Source organism: Apaloderma vittatum, unplaced genomic scaffold (assembly GCF_000703405.1).
Source record: "Apaloderma vittatum isolate BGI_N311 unplaced genomic scaffold, ASM70340v1 scaffold8337, whole genome shotgun sequence".
In the NCBI taxonomy this organism is placed as follows: Eukaryota; Metazoa; Chordata; class Aves; order Trogoniformes; family Trogonidae; genus Apaloderma; species Apaloderma vittatum.
The window spans coordinates 10,953-34,069 of NW_009725697.1; the positions used below are offsets into that span (position 1 = coordinate 10,953).

The 23,117-nt window shown below is 39.3% G+C and overlaps 1 protein-coding gene across 1 annotated transcript in view; it reads right to left on the bottom strand.

The window, feature by feature from the left end:
• Positions 1-9,114: 9,114 nt before the first annotated feature.
• LOC104276613 (mannosyl-oligosaccharide 1,2-alpha-mannosidase IB-like) overlaps positions 9,115-23,117 on the bottom strand; it is a gene marked incomplete at its 5' end in the record, with an annotated part of 68,946 nt that continues 54,943 nt past the window's right edge. The window contains 2 exons of the mRNA XM_009872995.1: positions 9,115-9,228; positions 11,598-11,716. Coding sequence (XP_009871297.1) covers positions 9,115-9,228; positions 11,598-11,716 — 233 coding nt within the window. The remainder of the gene's footprint in view (positions 9,229-11,597; positions 11,717-23,117) is intronic.

Below are 23,117 nucleotides of genomic sequence, written 5' to 3' on the forward strand. Positions count from 1 at the left end.
TAAGCTCCTTCACAGGTACAGTCAAGACTTCTGTGAAACCAGTTCACAAAATCTATTGTCTTGCTTACTGAGGACTTATACTTTATATACTTAGGTCAGCTGCGAGGATATTCACTGGCACATATTCTGTTTTTCCTGAACAGAAGAGATGCTGTCTGTCAGTTTCCTGGAAAGGATTATTTTGATTATCTGTTAATAGAGCATCAGTTACTTAACAGCCCTCGCTCTCTATTATAAAATGAGATTTCAGGCTGGATTTATCCATGGGAATGATATTATTATCTTGCCCAGAAAGATATGTCATTTTGATGGTGTTTATAAATATGAAAAAGACAATCGTGTAAAAGAACTGCTTTATTTCTAAGACTGGCAAAGGTAAACACAGTAAATCATTAGGGTTTTTTTAATATAGCAAATACCATAAATAACTTGTTCAACAAAAATAAAACAATAAGCTACCCTTTCTATTGTATTAATATATCAGCAGCAGACAGGAACACTTTGTCATAATGGTGTAAATGTCCTCCTGCCACTATCACACAACAGCCTTTAGAATAATATTCACTTTGTTTTCCTTACTTGATGCCATTTCTCAAGCACGGCACGGCCATGTACACTGCACAACAACTGACCCTCTATCCATCTCCAGGCCTCCATTATTCCAGGCATTATTGCTAGTAGGAATATTTTATTTCCCACTACCAGTCACATCAGGAGCTTTATCGATTTGTGAAGCTCTACTTCATGAAAAAATAAGCAAGCAGTTACTCAACAGGTCGTTTGTGTGCTCTCTCCACGGACGCTCATACCAGATAAAATGCTTACTTACTCTAAGAGGCAAGATGAGGTTACTCCTGCACACCTCACAAATCTCTTTATGGACTGCTAACAAATGAGATCTAGGCCAAGCAGGTAGGTATCACTAATCCTAATTCTCAGTGACTTGCTTTACAAACCAGAATATACACAAGAACTGGAAACAAACCCCCAATCCTGTTGCAAATAGCTGCAGTTGAACTTTTATGGGGAGGAACCCAGAAGCCAGGGGCTGAGTGTTAGAGTAAGAAGAGGTTCCACAGCATTGGGAATACCTTGAAGATAGTGGCACTGCTGCTTCTACTCCTGCTGTTCTTTTTCCTTCTGCAAAAGCTGACTCTATAAAACGGACTCATCAAAGTTATGACAGACATAGGAGGAGGTTACTGCTTCCTAGCCCTTTCTCACTTGGGGTGCTGCCTACCTTCCTAAAGAGCAGGGACAGCCAACCTTGTGGTTCCAGCCCTGTTAGAAATCCACCCTCTCAGCCTTATGTTTTCTTCCTTCCTTCTTTGGTGAGGATGACAGTGATGGCAGGGGCACCTCATCACTAGAATTTCCACAGAGAGAAAGGGCAACTGCAACTTCTTGAGAGCTCCAGGGACTAAATGGTACTTAACTATTAACTGTCAGGGCAGATGCCAAAGTATCCAGAGACAGTGGACATGCCTGTGATTTGGATTACTCTGAAGAGATTACTATTCCTGTAGATTTGCTCAAAAATTTGGACTTCACCTATCTATTCTTCAAGAAGTTGGACAGACATTTGGCAAGTAGTGTATTACGTTCATTCTAGCAGTGGGTATAGTCACTGCTGGAGGCTATTGGGCAGGAGCCATCAAGTAGAAGTGACAGCAATTCATCAAATACAACTGTAAAAAAACAGATTTTGAACACACAGGAATCAACTCTGGTACTGTCTTTATTTGTGAAAACATAGCAACATTGCTCTTTATCCTGCTTATGCTCTGTTCCTCCTATGATCATTTAATGTGTTTAATTACAGGATTACTCTGCATATGTGCACCACTTAGGCTCCACAGCTGTCTCCCTCCTTCCTTGAACAAACTCATTTGGAGGGCAGAAAGTTCATTTATAGTGTCTGCACAAAAGCTTGGAAGAAACTGTTCCTAGCAGGGTTCAGCATCTTCACTGCTGTCTTTTGGATGATCTTCAGAAATGAGGAACAATGGGCATGAATCCTGGAAGATGCTCTAGGAATCTGCATCTGTGTTTATGAGCTCAAAGTAGTTCACACCGCCAATGTGAAGAACTGCAGCTTGTTTCTTGCTGCACTGTTGGTCTATGACGTCTTCCTTGTACTTAGCACTCCTCCACTAACCAAGTGTGGAAACAGCATAATGGAAGTTATAGCTCTTGGACCATTTGATCTAGCACACCTTGAGAAAATCCCATTTCACAGAATCACAGAATTGTTGGAGTTGGAAGGGACCTCTACAGACCACCCAGTCTGACCCCCTCTGCTAAAGCAGGACTGCCTCAAGCACAATACACAGGAGTGCATCCAGGCAGGTTTTTAAAGTCTCCAAAGAGTCTCCATAACCCAAACGGGTAGCCTGTTCCAGTGCTCTGTCATTCTCCCAGTGAAGAAGTTCTTCCTCATATTTAGATGATTTGGATTTCTGCTGAAGATTCCAGTACAGTACCCTACATCAGGTTCTGCCAGATCTTCTACTGTCCTAAGCCTTGAGGACATTGAAATTCCTGGTCTCCTGGTAGCCTACTCTCACAGGTTTGACACTATGGCACACTCATCACAGATCTACTTTGTAACTTCTCCTGCAGCTTATAGCTGTGATCTGTTGGCAAGCTTTGCTGTTTCAGCATTAATGCAGAAAGATCAGTCAGTGCTTTTCTACTTGGTGGCATTCATTCTTAACACTTGCCTGATTGTTCCTTTTTGTGCCAGTAGCGTTTTGGACAGGCAGTGATTTTACAAAGTAGTCCTCCCATTCTCCCTCAGAAATTAGTACCAGCTACGCTGATTCCCTGAACGACCCAGATCCACAAATGTGAGTGAAAGATGTGGTAGAACATATCATCAATCATAGACCAGATAAAGACCAATTGAACAATTTGTGTTAAAAAAAGAATTTACCAAAAACAACACACATACTGAAGATGAAACCTCATGTTTACCCAGAGAAAAGGCAAGCACCAAATATGACTATCTTGAATAAAATCTGAAATCAGAGAACTGGATAGACACCACGGAAGCTGAAAGAACAAGAGCTACATCTTGAGAAACCAGCTATACAATATGGTCGATTTCCAGGTAACAGAGGAACACCCCTGAAAAGAGACTTTAAAAGACTGTACGAACAGACAACTCCAATCTAATAACAAAAGCGTAACTCACAATAGGGTCCTTTTTTTTTTTTTTGTGACATGCAAGACTTCATCTTGTTCTAGTCTCTGTGCATACATTTTGTTTTGGGCTGGAAGGGATGTTTAAAGGTCACCTAGTCCAACCTCCCTGCAGTGAGCAGGGACAGCTTTAACTAGATCCGGTTGCTCAGTCCCATCAAGCCTGACTTTGAATGTCTCCAGGGATGGTGCCTCTACCACCTCCATGGGTAACCTGTTCTACCCTCGCAGTAAAGAACTTCTTCCTCATGTCTACTCTAAATCGACCTTGCTCTAGTTCAAAAACATTGCCCCTCATCCTATTGCTAAACACCTTTGTAAATGGTCCCTCCCCAGCTTTCTTGTAGGCCCCTTCAGGTATGACACTTTTTTCATTAAGAAATTCTATCCTGATGCTATTACACAATACCATCCCAATTCCTCTATACAATAGAGTGATATCAAGGTATTTTATTAGTGTTGGATCATAAGTTAAAGATAATCCTAAAGAACACAAAACATACAGGACATTAGCTTGGAAAAAACATAAAGGAACTTACAGTTCTAGGGAAAATACAAAATAATACTTTGATAGGCATCACTGAAAACTGTAAAAAACATGCATTCATAGCTAAAGACAAAAATTATATTTGTGCCAGGATGAGGCATGAAAGAAAACAAATCTCTTAACGAAGTCAAAAAAAACCAAATTGTGGCTTTTTTGTTCTGTTTTGTGTTTGTGTTCGTTTTGTTGAGGGCTTTTTTGGGGGGAGGGCTGTAGGGGTTTTATTTATTTATTTTAATTCATTTAAGGTTAGTTTTCATCCTAAGATGCTATAGTCTATGTTTACTCTAAAGTAGGCATATGGAACATTTAATTTCTACTTATTTCTGCTATACTATCAACCACAGCACAGTAGTCCATCTATTCCTCCCCAAGCATAATGAAGACTATGTCTAGTTTTTATAGAGTTAAAGGATTGCTGCAGGGATTACTGAGAAACAGTCTGGCTCAGTTTAGATCAGAAGTCATTATATATGTTACCACTAGTATGTTAATTTGGCCTGTTAACTCCATTTGACAGACAGAAAAGAGGAAGCATAGCTGTGCCTGTGAACTCAGAAGGTGGCAAACCTGTACTTCACATAAAGATCATGTTTCCTTTTTCATAAAAACGCAAAATGTAGAAAATTTATCCATTTGATCAGCGAGAGGGAGGGAACACCTCTTCTATGAGGAAAGGCTGAGAGGGCTCGAGTTGTTCAGCCTAGAAAAGAGAAGGCTCTGGGGAGACCTTACTGTGGCCTTTCTGTATATAAAGGGGGCTTTCCCACAGCCTACAGTGACAAGAGAAGGGGCAATGGTTTTAAAACTGAAAGAGGATAGGTTTAAGCTGGGTATAAGGAAGACATTTTTTACAGCAAGGGTGGTGAGGCAGTGGAACAGGCTGCCAAGGGACATTGTGGATGCCCCTTCCCTGAAGTGTCCAAGGCCAGGCTGGATGGGGCTTGGAGCAACCTGGGCTAGTGGGAGGTGTCCCTGCCCATGGCAGGGGGTTGGAACTAGATGGTCTTTAAAAGGTCCCTTCCAACTCAAACTATTCTATAATTCTATATTCCACTATTTTAGCATAGCTTCATTACATATTTCAATGATATATTTCAGAGAAACAAACCAAGAATCTCAAAAGCAACGACAGATTGGGATCTCATTTCTACGCAGAAGCTGAGACAAAGAAGGCACACTTGTAGATCTGATAATATATAGACCTAGCCAGACACCAGATGGCCTGTCCATGATCAGTCAGGAAAAACTTATTGTGCAGAGGATTTAAACAGAAGCTTTCCAGATTGCAGACCTGCCATCCCTGCCACCAGATAAACTTCAGTGTTGTTTCAGCCTGAGCAAACCGAAACAGAATACATAGCCAGACTTTCCGCTGTGGCCTATCTTGATTTTCTTCTGTTCAAAAGATGTTCTGATACGTAAAAATTGAGAAATTGAGTGATTTCCCCAAATCAGAAATTTATAGTAAAATATGACAACAAAGACACTTGGCCAGAGGGATATGAAAATGCATCCTCCTCAAACTTTAGTTTTACACGCTCATGACTCAAGGAAGTCCAGCAAAGAGTCCCACATGGAAAAGGTTGAGGTGTTAAAAAAAAAATAAATAATAATTACAAGTGTCATGTTACACAAAGAAAAGCCTGTGGATCAAAACTGGACAAGACAAGCCATCAGCATTTTAAGACAAGCTGTAAGTTGCTAAAATCAGCAGCTTTTTGTTGTTGTTGTTGTAAGGGAGATGTATTTCATTATTCCCCCATCCAATGCAGTAAGAGGAAATTCTCACTGAGAAGACAAAGCTACACTCACAATCTTAATATGAAAGGTTGAAAATTCTACCATCAACTGTAACCAGCACCACTACAACTACAATCACAGTTGACGCTCCTCTAAGTGATACCAGTAACATGACAGCTAAAATATAGCATGGAGACCACAGAGCCATGCCAATAGACAGTAAAAAAAATTTATTTAGCCTAACATGTTACTAATAAGAGCACTGAACAGGACAATTCTATCTAACTTAACATCCAGCTGTACTTAAAAACAGTATCTACCATTATGATTCAATCAGGTAAAAAGCACATCTAGCGCAACTACCTTCTCCCTACAAAGCGCAAAAGCATAGAGATAAACCATGCTGACTATCAAACTCCCCACTTAAAAATGACTAAACTTCCACAGATGATGCCAAGACTCAGACATTTTCTTTTATGGTTGGCACTATAGCATCTTTAACAGGACTAAGTGATAGGACTCAAAATGAAATAAGAATGGCTTTTATAACTGTCACCAAACAGCAGTAACCCTTGTAGCACACTAGAATTTATATAAATTAAAAGGGGAAAACCAGAATTAATTCCAAGCAGCCTGCTCAGTGTATTGGAGCTATTTTTCAATACATCAAACACAACACTGAAAAGTATGGAAATTAGTATGCAAACTTTCTAAACCAGTATCCAGCAACAGTCTTGAACATAATAAAATAAATAAGAGGCCTGAACGAAGGGAAATGGGGACGAATATCAAGAAGGTGTGGGAAGGGAATATGAGCAGGTAAATGATAGCTCAGTTAACAATGGAAGGACACCTACCAGTAGATAGAGACTTCCTTGGAGGCATAAGCCCATGTGCATGATCACAACCTGATCAGGCTAAGAACCCAAACAGCTGAGATCAGGCTTGCCTGTTTTAGGAGTGGCTAAATGTCTCCTTACATGTCTGAATGCAGTAAAAAAAAAAAAAAAACAAAATGTAAGCAAGCATGCCCCAACGCTGAGATAAGTAATACCTTCCCTTCTTGGGAAGGTATTTTGGGGAATAGAAGACAGAAGACCAGATTGGAAATTCCATCTCAAATAAACCTATTTCCAATGCCAAGTTCTCAGAGGCAAGTATCTCTCTCCTAGGCTCCATTACTTAAAAGCCTCAAGTTCCCTTGCTTGTCTTACACACAGAGAACACCCAACTTGGTAAACTACGTAGTCCCTCAGGTAACAGAAGCAGTCCTACCTGCCACCCTATTTTGAAAGAAATGCAGTCTGAATACTTTTTTTAGAAATTCCTCTTTTGGAAAATAAAGATAATACATACAAACACTTGACGGGAATAACCTTCAACCACAGGTCATGAAGCATCTGAAGTCCACTGGAGAGACTGACAGCATAAAAATATTTTTAAAAACAGAAGAGTCAGCCCAGCAGCTAAAATCTAGTAAAGACAAGAGGGTAAGAACTTTCTAAGAAGAAATGTCTTGATGAAAATCCTTTAAGCAATGGAGCTTGTTCTCATTCTACCAAGCAGTTAGAAGCAACTGAAGGGAAAAAGAATACTCAGCTTTACAGATGCAGGCAAAACATGTTTTGGCAGTATTTGGCTGCACTCATCTGCATATTGGGGCAAAAATATTCTTAAGGGGCCTGTGCACAGGTGTGTTATTGATCTACACAAACAATCCAGCTACTGATGTGTGATCTTTGCTCTTTCTCTGAACATGCTCCAGTTTGAGTAACTTATCCAGAGACTGAGATCAATGCTGCTAGCTGAAAAGCTGATGTGGGACTGCTCTACCCAACGCTCAAAGGCTTCAGTGATCGCATAGTACTTAATGTGATCTGAGCTCCAAGTAGCAGAAATACAGATGTATGGAAAGGAAGCAACATCCTTCAACATGCTGCTGAGGTCACTTGCATGACAGTAAGAACTACCATAACTACTAACAGTTCCAGCTCAGCTACTTCAGCTGCTCCTTGGCACAAGCTGAAAAGCACATGGGGCTCCTCAGACCACTCTCCACCAAACTTCCTTGCTACAAAAATAATCACACAAGCACTTTTCCTTGGTTACTGCTAGGTTAATTGATGCTGACCTAGGTGAAATTCAGAAGCTACCTCAAGTGAATATTTGGGTTTATCATTCAGTGATTTTTTCTGCCTTCTTTTCTTAGGATAAAGGCGTAAACTAACAGGGCTTCAATCTCACCACCACTCTAATACAAGTGATGGCTGCTACAAAGGACTCTTCCTGAAGAGCTGACACAGCAATCAATTGAAAAGGCTCACTTGTAACACTGGGCAATAGGATCACTCCCTGAGGGTAAAATCCTTACTGAGCTCTGAGGAAACTCTGGCAGAAGACCTAAGCCTGACAGATTCTGCAGGAAGAGAAAGGCTCACTGATGTGAATGCAAAGTCAACTCTTCAGCTGCCACAAAGGAAAGACAGGTGCAAAACTTGCTTCTCCTTTCCTTTGAGCCTCCTATTACAGACCATGTGAAGCACTGTCGCAGAAAGGACACAAGTGATCCTTCCACAGATGCAGGGCTTGGAGAGTGCAGACAGTGAAAGAAGACGAAGCAGTAGTACTTGATGAAAAATAAATGAGCGATTTATTTCAAGATACATGTCAGATTTTGGCTTTGCTACTATGCTCTCTTCTACAAGAGAAAATTTACAGACCCCAGGATGATGCCAAAGACCTAAAAAGCCAACAAATATGGGTGATTCTCCTGGTTATTTTTATGGCTGTAAGCTTAATATCCTGGAGAATTTGTTGATACATACGCAGTGCTCCCATAAACAAAGGAGGAAGATATGTATGAACACTTGCAAGTGTTTCAAATCTCAAGCCATGACGTAAGGCTGGAAGCCTAACATTTTAAGTAGCAGGCTACAGAAAGGCCATGAAAAATGAAGGATAAAAACAAATCAAAGATGTAGGCAATAGATCATAAGACAGGTAGCTGAGAAGAGCTATGACTTGATCCATAAGTTGGGTCAGGCTCCAGCCTTCTTACAGTGTGTGAAGTAAGAGGTCACAGCAATGTTACTGCTAGAACATGGTTGCCAAGTCTTCAGGTATACACATCCTTCCAATCTAAGCATGCCTTTTGTAAGCGCTTAGAAGTATAAATCTCCCATCTTTTTTAGTAAAAGTTTCAAAGGTGAGATGAAATTGGCTTGATAGTTCTGTCACTGAGAAAATGGTACGAAGACTGTGTAGCACTTCAAGGAAGCAAATCTACAGCCTTGCAGGACAAGTGACAAAAATATTATTTCCACCTTCACGGAGTTACAGAATACCCAAACAAGTTATTGTTGGCATGAGAAGTTAATGACTTGACATTTTAGGCTGATGTTTACTTGAATAGAAATCTTTTGAAAACATCCTGAGAAGAGAAGCATTTCAAAGCTCTAACAAAGAGTCCTAAATTGGCTGAGAACTGCACAGAAACAAGATTCTAAAATTTCATACTTCAAAACTTTAGTTACTTCCGACGACTTGCTGTAAAATTAGTTTGTAAGAGATTGAGAAATGAAGATTCTAGAAAATTTTTCAAATGTAACATTTGCTAGAACACGTTAAATTTCATAGACACCCTCCAGTCTCCTTACCTCTTGTCCTGAAAGGTAGTATGCTGCTAGAAGACCACCAATGAAGCGAATATTGACCTCAAAAACAGACACTTCGGAATTCTAGAACAGAAAGAAAGAGTAAATAACCAACTCCCTAAAGAAATAGTTAAAATAAAAATCATCAAGGCAGAGGCAAGTACATACCATAAACCAATCTGCATGCAAGGGTTTGTACGGTTCCAGTATCTAGATCTATATCGAAATTCCTGTGTAGATCTTCACAACACCAAGTAATAATTCTAGTTACAGCTTCAACTATTTTTAAAAAATCAGATTAGTTTTTCTCCTGCTTTCCAACCATATCAACACCATAAAGTGCCATTAAAGCTGTTTGGTGATAGTGGGAAAGAATGCAATTTCCATAATCTAGTATTGTCTCCTACGTTCAAGCGTAACACCAGACCTTTTGGGTTTACAGGATAAAGTAGAATAACGATTAGAGAATTCCTGTCATGTGCTTTCTTAAGCTGAACTAACAATGTGCAGTCTCAATTTCAGAGCCCCATTTTAACATAGTGTCTGTCTAGGAATAGCCTTTATGTATTTTAATGCTATGACAAGTACTTCAAGACCACCAAGGAACTCCAGGAGAATCAATCATTTTATTGCCTTTCTCTACATTAATACCCTTGAGCTAAATTCATCAGTATCTTTTGACTCATTTAACCCACTGAAAAATTAAGAGGCACAATGATGTTTTAACACCACTGTGCCTCCCTCTGCATCCCATACACTCCTTTGCCTGCATACACCCCCTCTTTGCCTATCCCATGACTTTATCTTCATTCAGCTTCTTAGATACAGAAATTTAGTTTTATTAAAAGATTTTGTGGTATGGGAGACTTTTCCTGTTATTCATAAAAGCCACTACAATGGTACACTGTACAAGTTGACCCATCCATCAGCACACAGTTACAAAAATATTTCTAGGTATGTCTTTCACACTATTTCTATGGCACCTGTGCCTGTATCATGCATTTTGCTTGTATCCAAAATACATGCCCTTTGCACATAATATTTAAGATAGATTATATCAATAGTTTAAACATTTCCTCAACTAGCCTTGATGATTAAAAGTTTAAAGTTTGAATTATTTATAAAAACTGGTTTTTTAGCAAAAGACATTTTTATTCACATACAGGTGATACAAGAAAAATGCCAACAACTCAGCATACGATATCAATACATACTAAAGTCATGAATTACACAACCAATGGTACAGTGTAGACTGAAACAAATGATTTATATTACCCAGTAAAATAATCCAAGAGGAATAAATGTATGTATTTATTTATAAACTTCAAACCATATAAAGAAATAACTCCATTCTGGTGTGTATATAAGACAACTCATTAACCTTCAGAGATGTTTTTTGATACCTAGGAAGCCGTAATTGAAGCCCAGTGTGTCATGTAAATTTCTTCCACCCAGGTCCTAGATTAATTCTGCAAATTTATATTGAGACTGCCTCAGATCAGAAAAGTTATGGAAGTAATTTATTTCACCCTTGTAATGGTACCATTACATCTACACTGTCTCTGACACATTTAGGGTCTTTAGTTTTAGAGTGAGTAATTATCTGGCACTAACTGAAAAACCAGAATAGAATTCCTTTCATGTTTGCCAGGCAGTCAATGTATAAAACAAAAGGAAAAAAAACCAAACAAATAACTTCTGAAATGTAGGATATAATATAAAAACAACAGTAAGCATCTGCTCAATTCTGACTGTATACCTACATTTCATTTTGTGCATTACTGAATGAAAAATTATTTTTGAAACCATAGGGCACATCCAGGGATTGAAATACAAATTTGTCACAGAGTCTGTGACAGTTCCAAAATTAGCAATAAGAACACAGATCAATAAGGGTAAAATAGAGCCATTTCTTCCATTTAACGCTTCCAATCTGCACACACAAAAATGTTAGATGCTGTATGACCAACTGGGAAATTCTTGTGATAAATTTAAAACCTGTAGGCAAACTAAGACAACTCAAATGGCATTCTTCATGTTAAGAAGAGATTGTATTGTTAAGTAATTTATACACCATGATTTGGGGGGAAATTGTCTTTCACAGCTCAGTTATTTCCAACTACTATCAGCTAACAAAGCCTCATCCTTTTGCCTTTGTTTCTGAGGTTCTGTTGATTCTCAGTGACCACTTCCCCTTTTTTCCATTATCCAACTATAATTTGTACTTAGAAAATATATATAGATGTATCTTTACTTACAATTAAAGCATGAAAGCATTGAGGTGGGCTTTTTTTTCAAAATAAAGTCATGAACACAGAGAACTTCACTAAGCTTACATCTGATGCTCTCAATTGTAAGATTTTCTTAAGTTCCAGCGGAAAGACCTCTTCTGTCTTTCCCCAGCAGAACACTGTAAGAAGAACTAGAAAAATATTAGGGCAAGCTCTACTCACCACACTGAACTCAAGATTTTTGTCAATCCACTCTTGTCCTTCTCTGAATTCGTCGTGAAGCCCCATGATATAAAGAGTATCCAATGCATCTACTATGGTAGCACCCATTTGTGAGTTTCCTACGTGTAAAAAGAAAGATTTCTATTACAAGTGATTATTTCATTACTTTTCCTAATCATCACAAGCATAAGAAAATAACCCAAGCAGTAGTAAAGCCAAGTTAACTACAAAGATGACAGCACAAAGAATAATCAAAATGAGCACAGAATTAGCAGCTACATAAGAGAAACACACTTCTCTTTCAAAGTATCAGACCTCTGGCACAGTTTGGCTTCTGGGAAGAAGAATGAAGACAGTGAAAAAAACCCAGCCTTCTCATTGGCTTTCCTAACCTGATCATGAGTAACTATACTTTTACACAAAAAAAGGACAGAAAAACAATCAGATTCAAAAAAGTCATTAGGAATTCTAGGACAGAAGTGTTTTTAAAAAAAGCATACGTAGGATAAAGCAATTGGTACTTGCAGTAATGCCTCGACTTTCCCAACATTTACTACTTGGAACGTTCATAGTACTGCAGTTATGGAAGCTACTGAATCACTGACAACAGCAGGGATGTCCTGGCTTGTCTTGACTGATAAAGCAACAGCCCCGACATGTCACTCCCGGCAGGGATCCACACTATGATCTGATAATAGATTCCTTAACTGTCACCATTTAAAGTGAGGCACTTAAAGCCAAACAAAAATCAGTGGTGCTGTACCTACAATGCCATTCACTGGAAACAGCAGCAATTTAGAGCTGATAGATAAGCGACTCATCGGTTTGTGCAAGGGAGACAGGATGAAGAGGTGGTGGGCGAGTCATTGCCCACGGTTGCCTTGACCTCCTTAGGTCATCCCAACCTTAGCTGTTGCCCTTAGGCAGAGGTCTTTGTTTCCAGAGGAAAGCAAAAATTACCACAGGTTTATTTTCACAGAGCATACAGAACTTGCTATGAAAGTAGCTAAATTTCACTGTTCATACCAGTATTCTACAAAACAGTACAATAACTGTACGATTAGCAATTCAATGACAGTAGTCTCCTAACAAGCTAAGTCAATTTTCTTTTTTTTTCTTTTTTTAAATGTGCTTTTAATCCATAATGAAATCTCTACAGCGCAGTGTTCCTGCTTGGTTGTTTCTATTCATTCATTTTTGATTTTTACATGTTTATAGAGATTTCTTTTTCCCCCTCAAGCATAACAATAACTGAATGAAGCCATCACCCCCTTTGCATTTATTTTACACACCTAAATGGCTGATACTTACATGCAAGTTTAACTCCGTTTTCAGGGATTTCTTTCCCTGAATAGCAAAAATTAAACACAACAGTCTCTATGACAAAGTAACCATCAATTAATTTCTTCAAAAACAGCTGTACATCTGCTTTAATTAATTTAAACTAGATATGGAAAGCCTGAAGTCAGTGGTTTTTGTTAAGAATATTCAAGTACACATTGGGACACATTACCTTTCACAAGGTTAATTAAAGTATGTATCCTTTGGCCACTAGGCATACTTATAAGTCACAGAAAACGAATTCACCATGGTGCATAAGTACCGTAAGGTTTAACATTTTCAGCCAAATGAAAAATTCCATTGCTTATACTTAAATGAAGGTTGCTTTGAGCATGCGGTTAACTTCACACCTTTTCGTAAGCATAATGTGACAGTTATCTAATTTAGCACTTCAAAAATATGCAAATCAGATCGTGACACAAGGACTAACCTTGTCAGCTAATACTGAAGTATTTTTGACATAAAGTTGGAATGTGTTATACTGCTACGGCACCCAAAGGAATTTCTGTTCCTTTACGCAGATCACATTGAAAAAAATTTCAAATACATAAAGTTTTTGAACAAATAAGGATATATAACCTTTGGGAAATCCTGAAAGATCCTCTTGTAATAGTTTCAAAAAACCTCAGTCTTCTAAATTAGACACAGAGATAGGCACATCAGTAAGCTCTCATATTCTACAACTGGCACTGGGTGAGGACAATACATTGCACGTGGATGGATAAGTGTGTCGTTGTCCCCCTCACACATGCCCTGGGAAAAAAACTTCCGACACCACTGCAAAATCATCTTAGGTTTTCTAGATCTCAGAATTACAGTCAAGCAACATATTGAGCACCAAAATATCTGCTTGCCAGGCCTCCAGAAAATAGCTTAAAAAATACAAACAACTTTTTTCATAGAGTTCTCTGCACAGAACCATGAAAGTAGGGCCATTGAAATGCAAAAGCCCATTGATTATTTTTTGTCATATGCATCCAGAGAGACTGAGAGCAAAAAGACCAGAACTGCTCAGAGTTCTCTTCAGCATTGACCGAAAGTGTCTGTGGTTTCCCAATACATACCAACTTTATCAAATACAGACACGAAACTTGCATCCATCCTCACAGGTTAAATGTGAGACCTCATACCCATATACAGGAACCTCACCTAAACCAACATTCCCCAACAGATATTGTCTGTTTCGCACAAGATCCTGCAGACTTGTTTGCAGCCACAGAAATAAAGCAGTCTGACAGATCATTGCTCAGCACTTTTTGCCCCTAAGAGTCAATTAATAGGTTCATACCTCTAAGCTTTTGTCTGGGCCACACTCCAATAGTTCGTTCAAGCTCTCCCTCCTCCTCTCTTTTTGCTGCTTCCATCTTTTACATCTATCTTTCCTAAACCCACAAATACCCAATAAAACATTACAGAGCAAAACCCCTTCTGCTCACACATGCCTCCTCCCTGAGCAGTGATGGGTGGCTCTTTCTGCAGTGCAAAACAGCATGGTTACAGTTTTTAGACTCCATATGAAAGCTCAGCTATTTCTTACCATGGTCTCCTACAGATATCATTTATATCCCAACCCATAATAAATTATTTTTCTTCTTTCTTATGAATAGGTAGGCTATTTCAACCCAACTTGGCTTTTCTTTTTCTTCTTAAACATACAGTAACTAATCCTAACTGCACACTAGCACTTCTTTCTGATGGAAGACTCAGAAGAACAATATTTGGTTTTTAATCTTTTTGGCTGAACACATTTCCAAAAGATCAAGAGATGAAAGTCATTATTTTGCAACAGATTGTAGAACTATTTAATCGCCCTCAGCTTCTTTCTTGGAGGGCTATGTGGAGAGGGCATCATTCTTAATTTGTTCCTAAATAATAGCTTCTGCTGAATTTTTCTGCATCAGTTAAGGTCCACAATCTGATCAGAACAAGCAGAGGTGTTGTCATAACTGTCTTCCCCTTAAAATATACTTCACTACTAGCAACGTATCAGCTGAAACCTAAAGCAGGAAGAAAGAAGCAAGTGATCAAAGATCACTGGCCTGCGTTATCATTGTACGTGGTGCCATAGGGAAAATAGACAACAGTGGACAGGCAGCTGTATTTCGCTCTCCTAATGTTGATGTAAGCCATTCAGTCTAAAGTCACAAAGAGAAATCATTTTACATTCATAAGAGAGTATGGTTTGGGTTTTTCTCCTTTCATAACCATGCAAAGACACATAAATTTTGCCTTAAAGAACAAGAGGATAGTCTTCCTGGACTTAAAATGAAGAAGGTGTCATTTGAAAAGTAATAAAGTAACTCGAAACACCAAGATAACCGTTTAGAGGAGAATACAGTTCTTACTACTATCTCCATCAGTCTGATCCATTAATGCTCCGGATACAGTTAAGACCAGATATCTCATTGTGGTGAAAAAGGCTGTAAAACAATTAAATTGTAACAGAAGATAAGACTTCTCCTAGCTGAAGGCACTCTTCTCAGGACCTGCCTCTGTTCAGTACAAAGGCTTGGTTGGTCATGTTGCATAATATAATAGCCAATTCCAAAAGGGCCAAGTTTTACAAATCTCAGATTAGAAAGTTTCCTCTCCATATAATTATAGTTCTACTTGATTGAGCTCCAAATTTAACAAAGTTTGCCTAATGAATGTGATGCTCATTCTTCTAAATAAAACAGAACATCCATCATGAGCTAATGAAAGGAATTTAGCAGTGAAATAGCTGAACAAAATTGTGCACACTCTCATTAAGTAAGAGTATTATTCCAAAGGGCTGCAAAATAGTAAGTCAGATTTATATTTAGGTAGACTTCAGTTTCCCGAGATTGGAGAAATAATTCCTTCACATAATAGCACATAAATCTACAGTCTGAAATATCTAGCAAATCATGTCTAAGTGCAAATAGCAGGGCCATTAAAAGAAAAATGGTCTTATCTAAAATTCTTCCAGTATATCGAAGCACTAGATGAACTCGTTTATTTACACCATTTTAAAGTCTCACAAGGGACTATCAAAGTAGAGGGAGACAGATCATTGTCATGTGTTCTGTGACAAAAGGAATATGAAGAAAACAAATAGGACATTTTCATTACACCATGAGGATGTGCACAGAGATTTAGAAAGTCTGATACCAGCTACTAGGGTTGCTTCCTCTATATATTATGTAGAAGCATAAGAGACTATAAGCACTGAGGTACTAGAGAAAATATGTGAAGTAACGGAAATCTATTATGATCAGACAAGACCATGAAAATTTGAACAGACACATCATGCAATTAAGAAACAAAATAACAAATTAAAACTCTAGGCCAGCAAACTGAAGTCACACACTCCAGAGTTGAAAACTAATCATCAATAGGTGCTTCATGGAAACTTTGATTATTTGACACGTCATTCATTCCTATTCCTTTCTTCAAGAGGTGTACGCCACACACAAATCTCATTACTTCTTCTTGAAAAAAACACTTCCATGGAGGCACTCATTAGCCTGAGCTGAGGGCTGAGCAGGTGTGCAGGGCCTCGCTACATCGGAGCTAATTTTCTTCACAGCAGTCTGTATGGTGCTGTGGTTTGAATCTGTGACTAAAGTGTTGATAATACACCGGAGTTTTGGCTGTTGCTGAGCATATCGAGGCTTTCTTTTTTTTTTTTTTTTTCCTTCCCTCCCTTCCAGTGAACAAGCCTGGGATGGGCAAGAGGCTGGGAGGGGACACTGCCACAACAGCTGACCAAAAGTAACCAAAAGGATACTGCATACCACACAACACCATCCGCAGTGATAAAAGCTGGGGGTGGATGAGGGTGTTAGTCCAACAGGTAGCTGTTTCTCAGTGACCAGCTGGGCTTCCAACTGCCTGTGTTAGGTGGCAAGTGATTGTCTTTGCATTACTGCCCCCCCGGTCTCCTTTCCTTCACCTACTAAACTCTGTTTATCTTAGCCGATGGGTTTTCTTGCTTCTGCTCTTCCTGTTCTCCCCCTTGCTTCGCTGTTGAGAGAATTTTCCTTCTTGCGCTTTCACCCCCTGTCTGTGCTCTAACATTTTCATGTTACAAGTGTGTCATTGTCTTATCACACAGTTGGCACCTATCCAGAGACTAGCTAGAGGAGCAACAAAAGCCTGAAGGAAACGTAGATCTCTCCTTACCAAAATGCACTGTAGATCACAGTAGGACTGCTACAAAGTCAAGGAAATCAGCCCAAGTGGAAAAATTACCATGAGGTCACGCCCTCTCCAAGGAAAATCAGAAAGTCAAATACAATAGGTCTGATAGGTGTAACTATTCTTAGCCTTCTACCTTACGCGGTGACTGAAAAGGAAATATTTTATTTTTAAGCAGAACAGATAGCACAAAAGATCCAGAAGTGGGATGCTGACAAGTTTGCTTACAATCAAGGTAGGGTTTCAACAACAGAGTTCAGAAGGTTGTGATCGGCTGCACAAAGTTGGAGGCCTGTGGTCAGTGAGGTTCCCCAGTGATCAGTGCTGGGTCCAGTTTTGTTCAATATCTTCATCAATGCCCTGGATGAGGGAATAGAGTGCACCCTCAGCAAGCTCACTGATGATACAAAACTGGGAGGGGTGGCTGACACACAGACAGGAAGGCTGTGCTGCCATCCAACGAGATCTGGACAGACTGGAGAGCTGGGCAAAGGGGAACCTCATAAAGTTCAGTAAGGACAAGTGTAGAGTCCTGCATCTGGGGAGGAATAACACCAGACACCAGCACAGATTAGGGGATGTCCTGCTGGAAAGCAACCCCATGGGGAAAGACCTCGGAGTTCTAGTGGACAGTAAGTTGTCCATGGGACAGCAGTGTGCCCTTGTGGCCAAGAGGGCCAATGGGATCCTGGGGTGCATTGAGAAAAGTGTGTCCAGCAGGTCTAGGGAAGTTCTCCTGCCCCTCTACTCTGCCCTGGTGAGACCATACCTGGAATACTGTGTCCAGTTTTGGGCTCCCCAGTTCAAGAGAGACAGGGACCTACTGGAGACAGTCCAACAGAGAGCTACAAGGGTGATTAAGAGACTTGAACATCTCTCCTATGAAGGGAGACTGAGAGAACTGGGGCTGTTTAGCCCTGAAAGGAGATGGCTGAGAGGGGACGTTATTAACGTGTACAAATATCTGAGGGGTGGGTGTCAAGGGGAAGGAGACAATTTCTTCTCAGTGGTGCCCAGTAATAGAACAAGAAGTAGTGGGTTTAAGTTAGAAACTTCTTTACTGTGAGGGTGACAGAGCACTGGCACAGGTTGCCCAAAGAAGTTGTGGAGTCTCCTTCTCTGGAGACTTTTAAAACCCACCCGGCTGCTTTCAAAACTCACTGTGGCTGCCCTAGGGGATCCTGCTCTGGCAGGGGGGTTGAACTGGATGATCTCTAGAGGTCCCTTCCAACCTGACATTCTATGGCTCTATGATTCCTTAAATCAGTGGAAAAAAATCCCGAGGAATCTAGTACTCTTGTTTACTAGGACAGCCTATGAATACCACCACCACCTAGATATGTTTTGAAGAAAGCTAATGGTAAGATTGCTTGAGGAAAAACAAGCAACTGGATATAGTAAAAGCATTTGGGCTGTTACTGAAGATAACTGCCTCTACATCACACAAACAGCAAGTATCTCTGTGTCAGCACATCCAAGTTACAGAAGTTCTCTCACATTCTACAAAGCCAATCTCTCTTAATAAGCATTAGAAAAGCTGAAATCTATAGTTAGTTATGCATAGAGGCTAGAGCTCTGGATGTAAGGAAATGGTTTTCACTCCCAAAACAAACCAGCCAATGTGATGATCACACCAACGGACAGAACCGCTGAGACACAGATAGATCTCATGTGCCAGAAATAATATCGGTCTGAGCCACTTACATCCACTTCTAGTATTTCTCAGGGGCCTGGACAGACATCATTTACTGGAAGCAGAAGCTACTCCTACCAGTACATAATGACTTTGATTACCGGCATGTTTAATTGGGGTGGAGGAAGGATCAATTTGCAAAAGGAATCTAAGAGGACTAAAGTCTCGAGGGATAATTAAACTCAATTCCTAAGTTAAATTTCCACTCTGGCAGGTGACCTGGACTTCAGAGCAGTCCAGCAGTACTGCCAGAGCAACCTGACAACTGGGGTGTGCCCAAGCATAGAGCAGATCCTCCCTATTCCATCACAGTGATTCCAGAAACATAAGGAGATGTAAAGCCTCCTCAAGGATACTTCCCCTGACACACTTTGAACCTAAAGAATTAGTTATTTTTCACATAGGCAGGTGTTTTAATCCCCAGCAACAGAGCAAAAATTTTTCCTTGAGAAACTCAACCTGATGTTAAATAAAGAGTTATTACCATCTTAAAAAAAAAAGTGAACATTCTTGCTACTGATATTCCTGCCTGCCCAGCTTCAGAATGGCTGAAAAATGCAGACTAGGCAAGACTGTACTAATCTCAGGAAAGTATAGCAATTTCTACTCAAAATGATTCAAAGAATTCAAGACTGTAGCAACAGGATTTCTTAATGTGATAGACAGTTACAGATGTGGTGGAAAACATAGCATGAAAATTAAAAGCAAACAATTATCAACCCAGTTTTCTGTCTGTCTCTCTAATGAGGCTCTAGCAATAAAGCTGCCATTACTAAAGCACACCACTTGTAAAATATCTTAATGATTCACAAGGAACAACATAATGTTTAAGAAAATGAATTAAATTTTCCAACAGTTTAATTCCACTGTGAAAACACAGTGTTTCAAAATTAGTCAATGATACCATACATTTCATATAAAACTGCAACACACAATTTCAGCTCAGGCATAAAATGCAATGAATAAGCCTTTAAGTATCCATGAAGAAACCAGTTGCCTTTAACATTTTAGAGTAATTAAAAAAACAGAATAAAAACCTAAGCATGTTGATTGCTTAATTCTGTTAAATTGCTGATAATAGACAACATGAAAATGAGTTCCTAATCTTTTGTAACAGAGAGCATTTTAGCATATTAATAACATTAAATAATCAATTGTAATGCTTTCCTTAATTTTATAAATAAAGTAATGGGAGTGAAGCACTGAAGTGTATGCTAAACTTTGAATCTATTAAAAAGTGGACTTGAAGGTAGATGTTATTAATCAAACCACTGCTTAAAGAGCTATGTCCTTAAGACCTTAAATTTAAAAACTTTAAGAATTTGGACTTTGCTACTAGAGTAAACCGCCGTTCACCTGATTGCTTCACTTCCCTTTCCAACTAAATCCTACACAGCTCTTCAGCTTAATTCAAAATTCATACAAGCAAGAGTTGAATGCAGTCCCTCTAGTACAAAGCCTCAATGTCCTCAAAACTAAATTTGAAAAGGGCTTAACATGTTAATACTAGACTGTTTCAATTTTCTACATTTCTCTCCAATTGCCTCCTTCATACTCTTTTTGTTATTGTTTCTCGCCAATTGCCTCCTTCATACTCTTTTTGTTATTTTGTTCTTAAGCACAAAACTGAATTACTGCAGATAGGAGGAGGACTGCATGCAGACCATAATTAAGATTCCATGCTGGAACTACGGTCTGAGTTAGTGGGAGGGGGCCAGTTAGCTCAGTGGTTTGGGCATGGTGCTGAAACAATGACAACACCGAGGTCGCGGGTTCAATTCCTGCTCGGTCCCCATGTGTTGCCTGGTCTAGTCGAGAGGTGGCGTCCCTGCCTATGACGGGGAGGTTGGACTAGATGATCTCTAAGGTCCCTTCCAGCCTAGGCCATTCTATGATTCTACAAGGTTTAGACCTACTGATAACTGAAAAACCACAACATCAGGTGAGAAAGATCAGGATAAGCTTCAGAGTAGGAAAGGAACGAGGGAGAGAAGATGGTATTAAACTAGGTACAAAGGAGGGGATAAGAAGTGTATCAGAAGGGAGGCAAGATAACAGGTGAACAGTGAATGGTGATGGCAAGCAGCTATACACATGAAACAATCAAATCTAACCAAAAATACAGATCTGGAGCATCTCCACTTTGAGAAATAAGGAGGCGGAAGACTGAAGGGAAGACTACCTGAAAACGATGGCTCAGAAGTATGTAGAACTTAAAGACAGCAGTCAGTTAAACTCAGCAGCAAGCAAAGCAAGATTATTACTTGACAGTAAGTAAGAGAGCAAGATACAACCCAGACTCAAATAGAGTTGTGTGACCTGAGTGCAGAAATCTTACATGTTAAGCAAGTTAAGTACTGATCTTCCAAGACAGTAAGGATACAATTTTTTACAGGTAATTGGAAGCTAAACTACTCTTGTCAGGAAAAGAGTAACAACATGCACAACTCTAACAGCCATCACGTTACATAAGATCCAGCCACTTCCACACCCTTTGGTCTGAAGACGGCTGAAAAGGAGCTGGTTTCAGCGTGGTAAACATAGAACTTCATCAGAATGGTGCAAAACTTGAGAGAACGATATTAGCGTATTAGGCACAACCACCGTGCTGCGCTCATGTGGTTGAACTGTGCCCGAATTACAGCTGCCTCGCATATCCGCTAGCTTCAGACAACAGCAAAGCACGCTTGCATCTGCCCCCTGGCTTGGCACATGCGTCCGCGTAGTTGTCCTCACCACACGTAGTTTTAGAGCTCAGCACGCTAATCCTTATTCAGTTGTCATGCCCGTTAACTTAGTATTTTAACAAAGTCCAAAATAGACTGCATATCCCTAATTTAATGTCCTTATTACACACTCTGTCCTTAATTCCAAGTGACAAGAAACAGGTTTAAATTCAGGAACAGCGTTCCCACAACCTAAATAATTCCCAAATCCAAACAAACATTAAGTCCAAAGATTGCCACTGGGAAACAACTATATTTTTTTCCTCAAAGCAAACCATCTGGCTTAAAAGGGAAAAACAGGAGAGGATGCTACCAGAAAGTATAAAAATTGTCAAACTAAGCCTGTGCCCTGAACTCTAACATGACTTTATTTTTTCATTACCAGTTGACATAGAAGTTTACCTCACTATTCTATATATCAGGTCACAAAAAATGAGGTGCATTTATCTCATTCCACTTTGCATCTGTGCATCTCATTTTTTTAAATGGCAGTTTTCAAAACTTTTGAACAATGTCAAAGGACTTAACATCATTAGTTCAGAAGAATGTAAAAAAAGCCACTAAAGAACAACTAACCTTAACATGTTGTACATGAGCTAACACAAACTGAGCGAGAAAAATTCAGTGCCAACGCTGTACTATTAAAAAGAATAGAAGACAACAGCTGCTCATGGTGAATTTTCCTGATATGCATTTGTGACAGTTTGATGAAACAGCAATAACATCCAAAAATATTCTTAGCTAACCACAGTTATCTTTATCTGTTTTACAGTACTGGAGCCATAAGAGGGAACGCACAGCCAGATTGCATCCTGCCTGCACACATTTGCACATTTTAGAGAACAATCATATTCTGAGTAAACACAACATCTATTGCAGTGAAGCAGAAGTGAGTTTACAAAACACTATTTGCCCAATTAGCAGCATAAATCAGAGGGCAGCTTTAAATTAAGATGTACTGAGGGAAAGTCAGAAGTTCTGTAAAGCTAATTCTTAGCATCAATGTTACAGTCTTTTTAAGAAGTGAACTTGCATATGGACAGCATACATACAGAAGGTATGCAAGAACATCCCTTAACAAAGGTTCTTAAGAAAACTAAACCTGTCACAGGATAAGGTTTATGTATACGAACAATTGCTTAGAGTATAGGAAATGGGATAAGTGTAAAAAAACCAAAACTAAGAGGCGAAACTACTATTGGGAACCTAGTGAGCTGAATGCTTGGGCACATGCTTACTTATGAAATAACTTGGAAATATTTATAAATAATCATATTTACAAATAATTCAGAAATACTGTATACAGTGAATGAAGATTTTGAAAAAAAATGCTACTGCAGAAAAGCCAATCTATAGGCTCCACAGGAAGCCTATAAGATGCAAAATACAATTATTAGGAACAGTGAACAGAAAACAGTAAGATTTTAGTCTTCCTCCTGAAAACAAAATTTGAAAAGATACAAAAAAACAAGATAAAGTATAGGGTATAAAAAAACATGTATGAGAAATTACTTAACAGACCATGATTCTCCACGTAAAACAGGCTCATAACTGAGGGTATATGCAGTTCTACAAGCTCATGAATGACAAGTAAGAAAA